Below are 8,093 nucleotides of genomic sequence, written 5' to 3' on the forward strand. Positions count from 1 at the left end.
AGGATATGGGACAAAAGAGATTCCTATGTTAGATGACGCTCTTACAATGACTAATGCAAAATGGATCAGTTGTGTAATGCGCAATAATCCTTTCTCGCCACTAGGTGGAGGTACATCAACAGCAATGTCATTCTCTGCCTGCAGCGTCATAACGCAGTGGCTGACAAAGTGACAGTGATTGGACAATGATTTCTTGAAGTAGGCAGCCGAGCCACTATGGCCTAGATATCTACTGATATCATTGAACCATAGTACGTTTTGACAGCAATGGTTAACTCAATTTAATATTGTCTGTTTTGAATGATGACTGAATGATGATGTACATGCCAACTGTTTATCCATGTMGGCTTACTGTAATACATGAATCCCATGTAGAAGCAGGCAGCATGAGATCAGGATGGCAGACTGCAGATTAAACACACTAGTGATGACCCTTACTGCATCACATAATGTACAGGAGCTTTGAACAATTGCATAACGTCTTGCATCTGTTGTGTACTCAGATTCAGAAAGCAATGAAGGTGGTGGAAAAATCTAAGCATTACGTTCAAATGTAGTCGGCATCTGTTCCAACTATGGAAGTCTATTTTATTCCCAATGATGGTCATAAATGATAATCCCCTGTTGGAACAGGTACATATAGGTTAGTTGTATGCATATTGTCAGTTCCACATACTGTAGACTACCCATATTGGTCTATGGGTAGTCTATGTGGACATCATGTCCTCCCTGGGACACCCTAACAGCAATCAGGCTTGGTATTTATGAATGACAGCTGCTGGCAGGGGTCGGTAGGAGCTGGCAGGGGATGAAGTGGCTCCAGTGCAGTTGGGCAGTGCCAAGGCGCCAGTCAGAGCTCCAGGGCTGGACACAGTGGCGGGGAAAAGAGTGGGAGGGGTGAGGAAAAAGCACTGAGTATCCAACCAGTCAGGCCTCATAGGCAACAATATCAACCAACCTTCTAGGATGGTGGAGTGTGTGTGTGTGTGTGTGTGTGTCTCTGTGTCTCTGTGTGTGTGTGTGTGTGTGTGTGTTGAGGTTGCTTGGTGCCAACCGACTTCAAACCACCATTTTTACACTGAAGATAAAGGATTCTTTAAGGAACATAATAAATGTTAAAATACATCATTCATATGTTCAAATGACCTTGCTGAATGACTGTACGTGCGAGAACAATGGACTCTGAACTGATCAATGTCTCAACGTATGTAATGAATCTACTTAATCACCCCTCTCTACCTCAAGGACTTTAAAGGTCACGTGCGAGCGCTTACATTTCACATCCATAGCAATTACCAACATTATTCTAACGGTGGTAAAGCAACTTTTAACAGATGTGATCTGGAAACAGACGTGCCACAGTATCCATGCACCAATCCTAAAAACACTAGAAACAATAGCAGTGAACGTATTATCTGCTCATTCCACTATCTGGGTAYGAGCTATTACACAAACACGATTACTGATTCTGATTCTTCTATCACATACTGCCATCACACACTCACTGCACTGTGAGACGCACCAGATGGAAAGCAGATAAAACCGATTGCATAAAATTGCACTGGTTTTTATTGTTTAGGGGGTTGTTTTAATGAATGACTTTAGGGGATTATGCACCCATCTCATTAAATGCAGGAATTCATTTTCAAACACCTGGGCCCGTAGTCATAAAGCATCTCCGGGTCGGAGTGCTGATCTAGGATCGGGTCCCCCCTGTCAATGTAATCTGATTCATAATGATCTAAAAGGCAAAACTGATGCTAGATCAGCGCTCCTACTCTGAGACGCTTTATGAATATGGGCCCTGCAGTACAGCATGTCCATAATAGAAACAGTGAGGAGTCTTAGATGACAGCTTCTCCCCAGGCCAGACAGACACCACTAGGATTTGGCCTACATGTGAACACATTAGTCTGCTTTATTATTTCTAGCAACATTCTTTCCTTATGGCAGTTTAATTTATATATGTATCACGCTTTTTCTGCCTACTCTGGCAGTTTTGGGGTGTTTATAAATTACCCTTTCACTGCTGTGTCCATGGCAACCCATTTCCCTTGCACTGTTCTGTAGTAGTGGGGCCTGTCCTCGTTCTGTCTCTCTCTGACTGTGTCTTTGTTGTGTTTCTTGTTGTCCAGATTCTTCCTCAGCACTGCAGTGAGCAGTTGGGGAAAGACAATGACGAGAGAGTTAGTACTAAAATGACTCAAGTGTTCCGTGGCTGTCCTCTTTTTCATGGCCCTTGGGGAAGAAAAGGGGCCTTGTCTGGTCGCATTAGTGGCCTGAGCTTTTGTCAAGACACTGGAGAAGGCTGCTCTACGAGTCCTGTGAACAGTGGTAGAGTTGGCAAGCGTAGTCAATGCGTTCAATAAGAGAGAATTCTTCAACGCTTAACTCCATGACTTTCAYGGCATACAGTAGGTTTGAGATATAAAATACAGTTATGGAGATAATTTACTGCATTTAATGACTGGTGCTGTTCAACTGTTGACCATCTTTAGAAGTAGACAGTTTACATGAGTGTTTTTTATGCCAGTGGTACATGCATCACCGTTGGCACAGGGTGCAGATACATTTGATCTATTAGTACTGGTGAAGACAAAGTTCTTATGAATTGGTGGGGATAAGACAGGTACCTGACCTGCATTGGGAGAAAGGGAGGGCGAGCATGATACAGAATGCAAAAACACAGACACCAACACAAGTTTAATATTATATTATTTATTTATCTTTGTACAATGTAATTACAATACAAATATGTAGGRTTAAATACAAAATTCTGTAAATAAAGAATAAAAATAAACTCCACTGGTTTGTTATCACTACACTATGGTTTACAATCAAGTTTATGAGGTCATTTAGTTTCTTATTCTGAACGTCATTAACCTACATTTTAATTTAGAGGGCGTGTAAATAACGGGAATTTAACGAAATGAAAACAGCAATTTCATGAATGACTACGTTTTTTCTCTTAAAAGACGGGGAGAGAATTAATTTAGAAAATCGATTTGTCTAAATGAGCAAAAACATGGGCCCCTCACTGGTGATTTATTTCTTTGCGAAAGCGAATGGATGTCAGCCAGTATTGTGCCGCATGTAAAAATGACAAAGCCTGATTGGCCGAGTCCTAAGGAGTTAATGACCAGGAGAGCGGGCTGGATGGAGCCTGTTTGTCTAGTTGTGATGTCCATTCAATAACACTGGTCCCCTGGGTCCCACTCCGTCTCACTCCCAGACACTCCTGTTGTCTGGGGCAGGATCGTACATAAAGCAGTATAATGGCAAATAGCATAAACCATCTCATCTAAGCACATGCGTTTGCCCCGTCTTGACCTGCCAATGGAAGTCCTGCCAAGTGGGCTAAAATTCCAATATGGGGTTGTAGCTATAGTATACTGCATATTTATTGTCTTTGTGTGTTTTAAACTAAAGTCACGGAAGGAAATGCTTGCCTCTTTTGAGATTACGATCAAACAGTAAAGTATTGTTTCTATGGAGCTCTAAATGCATGGTGACTATAATTCTAACAGAAGTGCCTTTGTTTGGGAGCAGTGAAAGGAGTTTAAAGGAATGAAACAACCAGTCTGTTTAACGTACCGTTTGCCTGTATGGTATTTGATTAATCCACCCCTTTCTTCTTTCATCTTTTCTCAGTTCATCACAGCCTTTCAATAGTCCACATCCTCAAACTCATTCTCACATGCCCTCGTTCTCTCCGTCTATCTTTCACCTTCTCCTTTTCTTTCTCTCTCCCCCCCGACTATCCGTGTCACTTTCATGTCTTTGTTTGCCCTCTACAAAGATGGATGCCTTCCTCTGTCTGTTTAAAGTGGTAAATGACTCATCACTTCCTCTAGGCATCTTTACTCAGCCTGGTAGACCACACACAGCAGGTGCCATAACTTCTGCCCGTCACATTGGCCTCAGGACAAGAGCCTGGATCCAGAAGCCTCTACAAACTGACTGTAGTCCATTTATGTCAGAAGGGCAGCTTGACCCAGCCCASTGGGCACACACCGATTGAATCAACGTTGTATATACGTKATTTCTATGAAATTGCTTTGAACCATCGTGGAATTGACGTCTGTGCCTGTTGGGAGGCACATCTTTTGCCCAAGGCCCTATACAGGAATAAGGTGCCATTTCAAACGCAGCCCCAGTGACAAAACAACATCATAACTCACCCCAAACTTACCCTCTTTATCTTACGAAGTGCTGAAGCTCTCCCATCTCATATCTCTTAAATCTTAGGCTCAACACTTCCAAATAGACTCTTATAGTGTTGACTGACTACACTCGTACGGGGGTGACCATGTTTTAGAATATAATGCAAATCAACCAACCAACTTGGAATGTGCCGCACTATTTGGACCCTTTCCAGAATGTTCTAGGGTTCTAGTGTGTCTGCCCTGCAGGTGGAGTGGCACTGGGACAGAGGGGTGAGATCACCATGGTGATTTAGCTAACAGTGACTCATTTGGGTTGAATAGCAAATTGACGGTTATACATGGATTGGTAATAAATAGAGGGTGAAAAAAGCATGCTATTTACACTCGTTTCCAACCTCTCGTTTCATGACTCACTCCCTCTCTTTGCTCTCTCCGCTGACACAGTTACAGCTGCTAGTTATTTTCCTTCTCTTTCAGGTTCCACAAAAATAAATACAGGGAGAAACAACAATGTAAAACTATAACGGTTAAAAGCTAAGTAAAAATCATAAATATAACCATTTTGGCAATCAAACTGTCTGTCACTCTTATTGGTCGACGCCTCCTTTGGGGTCTCCACCATCGAGTCGTGTCATTGGCTAGTCAACCAGGGCCTTTGCTGTGCTTGGGTAACATCAACATAATCTCTCTGTGTCTCATCTCAGTGTCATGTGATGTATCCATATTCTCTGGCTCCTCCACAGATCCCCACGCAGAACATGATTGCTAGAAATCCCAGGGAATGCATCGCGAGGAACCCCATACACAGTCATCATGTCCCCCCTGCATTCAGACCCAATTTACATCCTGGGGTCTCAACAGAGGAGGAGAAAATCAAGAAGAGGGGGAGCGACAGCATTTAGGGGCAGGGGGCTGGAGGGGGGGAGTGGAGTGGTTCATTGTTGTTGGGTGTCTGCATCATCATAGTCTATGCAGTGGCCCGACCTGGGTTAATACAGAGTTAAAGCTCGATCTCAAAGGTCTTTTGCAAGTCATTGGAGAAAGGGTTGGGCGCCGCCTTGGGTTGCAATTTGGTCTCCAGCGCGGCCCACTTTGCCTCGAAGCGATCAACCTCCTGGGCATTTGCTGGCGGCGGGTTGGCCTGCTGTGCGCCCTCCGGTGGCCAGCTGCTGCTGGTGCCGTTCTGCATGATGGTGGCGGGGGAGGTGGAATGTGGTGGGGGAGGCCGTTGACGGTGGATGAGCTCCGAAGGGTGGCATAGGGAACCCGCCCGGCTGCCGGAGAAAGAGTGGCGGTCCCGCCGGTGAGCGTGCCCATTTTGGGCCCTGTGCCCATGCCCATGGAAGCCCGCCGTAGAGCCGCCTGCCGTGCAAAACACATTAGCCACCATCTGGGAAGGCGTGATGCCCACCACAGGCACACTGCGTTGGAGTAACACCATGCTGTTGGCCAGGGCGGGCATGTAGGCCTCATGGGTACAAAACGCTGGCTGCAGGGTGGTTGGTTATACATGCCACGGGCGTGGGAGTGGCATCAAACGCCAAGGGAAAAGGCTGCATGAAGTGGGCAGGGAGCCAGGTACCCCTGGCATGGATGCCCCCATTATGGGCACCACCTTTACATAGGTGGCCCAGGACATAAGTGGGTTAGACATAGGTGGGGACCAGACATAAGTGGGTTAGACGATAGGTGGGCCAGACATAAGTGGGTTAGACATAGGTGGGCCAGACATAAGTGGGTTAGACATAGGTGGGCCAGACATAAGTGGGTTAGACATAGCTGCGTTTGACATGGGTGGCCCTGGAATGGCAGGGGTGGGCTGGATGGGTGGTGGGGGCAGGTTGGGGGTCTGTTGCTGGGCCTTGACGGCCTGGGCCACCTCCTCCAGCCAGCGCTCAGCCTCGGAGGGTGTCCTCCTGTGTCCACTGTGGACAGGGGACTGAACCGGGGGCTCCGCCTGCATCCAGGAGGATGTGGCTGTGGGAGAGAAGCAGAGAGCAACACGTCAATCACATGTTACATCAACCCTGCTGCTGGATCTGTCTACCGCTTTACCATGACAAGCACAGAGGACCCACACACACACACACACACACACATCCTATTCGGCAGCCTTTTCTGATTAGGGCCGGGATTCAATGCAAGGGTTGAGCCGACATGTGCAGCGTTTACCATGAACGGGATCTCTACAAACATCAGGGAGAGGGACTTTGAAAAGCTGCATTGCCGGCTGTATAGTGACCTACGCTATAGCATACCACAGAGATACACACAAATAACTGACACTTTTCAGGCAAATCAGCCTTACAAGCATTAGAAACATTACAAATAAAAACACATTCCGAATGCAAAGTTGGAGTTGAGCTGTACAATACATGTTAAACCAGACTAGAGCTCATAGAGAGAGACTGATAAGGTAGTCAATGAGTTACCTTGCAGGGGGGCGGGTGGAGGGGGGATGGCTGGGGGCACAGTGCAGGCTGGCAGGCCGTTGGGGGTGGGGTTGGAGAAGAGTTCCTCAGAGGGCCTGGTGAAGGAATGGTTGATCTGGCTGCACAGAGCGTTGATGCTGGGGGGCGGGGGGGGGGGGGATGGCTGGGGGCACAGTGCAGGCTGGCAGGCCGTTGGGGGTGGGGTTGGAGAAGAGTTCCTCAGAGGGCCTGGTGAAGGAATGGTTGATCTGGCTGCACAGAGCGTTGATGCTGCTGTCTGCCTCGCCACACACAGACAGATCCATCTCTGGGACTACAGAGGGGGAGAAGGATTTTGAGGATTGGCTATCTTTTGGATGATTTGATGGCAAGATTAAAGTCTTGGGCCAAACATACACTTATATAATGATATAGAATTAAAGTACATGACACCGGATGTAAACATTTCTAAGCCCTTTATTGAAATGTAATCTGTTCCCGTGGTCCTATGAGGTCTACATCATCTTTTGTACTTCAAAGTAAGAAAATAAAAGTTATTCTGTAACCCACCCGACCAGTCTGTTATTCATGCATGAGATTCTCTATAGCCTAAATCCTTAGTGTAGAAAACAGAGGGAAAACCTCTTGACCTATAGCCAGTAGATAAAAAAAATAGCACATCATTTGTGTAATTCTCCTAACAACTCTCTCTGTCCCTGACAGTGAGCTAAGCCTGTGGAGAGCAGAGAGAGTTGTGGGGCCAATCAGAACCAGAGGGGTCAGTGGTGGATGTAATTCCTATGAAGCGCCCGCTGGACTGTCTCTCTGTTGGGTCCTATTCATTAGGGCACACCATAGCAAAACCTTTTGCAACGGAAAATGAAAATGTCAATATATTATTGGACAGGTTTAAGTAGTCACTCCCTGTTTCAGTCCGTTTTCTTCTGTTTGGTGCCTAATGAATGACCCTGCTTAGAAGAACTACTCCGAGTGCAGATGTAGTGTTTTTCTGTCTGGAGACAGCAGTGTGAACTGCTCTGTTCATGACAGGCCTGCCTTGTAAGGTCTCTCTTTCTGAACATTTGATTGGCCCATAGGGTTCAAAGAGGACGGGAGAAGCTGTGGGGTTTCTCTGTGTAGTAGTGTAGTGTGTGTGTGTATGCCTGTGTGCATCCTTGTGTGTGTGTGAGTGTGTGTACATCATTGTGTGTGGATGTGTGTGTGTGTTTGTGTGTACTACAATCCCTGGATCTACGGCTGTAGAGGGACTGGTCTAGTGGAGACTATTTATAGACACATTGTTCACTGAGAGAGCTGGCGGACTACTGGGGAGGGGGGAGGTAGTGAAATTAGCTGCCACTGTGTGTGTGGGTGTGTGTACATGTGTCCTGTGCTTGCTGTGTGTTCATGCTTGTGTGGCTTCTATTGCTAGCTAAGTGTGTGCGTGGGTGCCTGTCTTCTATGCATGCGTGGGATTCAAATAGGTACAGATCCTATACGAAAGAGAGAATCTCTG

General features: G+C 46.3%; 1 protein-coding gene across 1 annotated transcript in view; it reads right to left on the minus strand.

Moving 5' to 3' along the window:
• Positions 1–2,702: 2,702 nt before the first annotated feature.
• The window catches only part of LOC111949901 (numb-like protein), a 52,016-nt gene continuing 46,625 nt past the window's right edge, over positions 2,703–8,093 (minus strand). The window contains 7 exon segments of the mRNA XM_070433972.1: positions 2,703–5,378; positions 5,381–5,511; positions 5,513–5,659; positions 5,661–5,727; positions 5,730–5,781; positions 5,851–6,152; positions 6,741–6,911. Coding sequence (XP_070290073.1) covers positions 5,167–5,378; positions 5,381–5,511; positions 5,513–5,659; positions 5,661–5,727; positions 5,730–5,781; positions 5,851–6,152; positions 6,741–6,911 — 1,082 coding nt within the window. The 3' untranslated portion in view covers positions 2,703–5,166.

This window comes from Salvelinus sp. IW2-2015, linkage group LG22 (assembly GCF_002910315.2).
Source record: "Salvelinus sp. IW2-2015 linkage group LG22, ASM291031v2, whole genome shotgun sequence".
NCBI lineage: Eukaryota > Metazoa > Chordata > Actinopteri > Salmoniformes > Salmonidae > Salvelinus > Salvelinus sp. IW2-2015.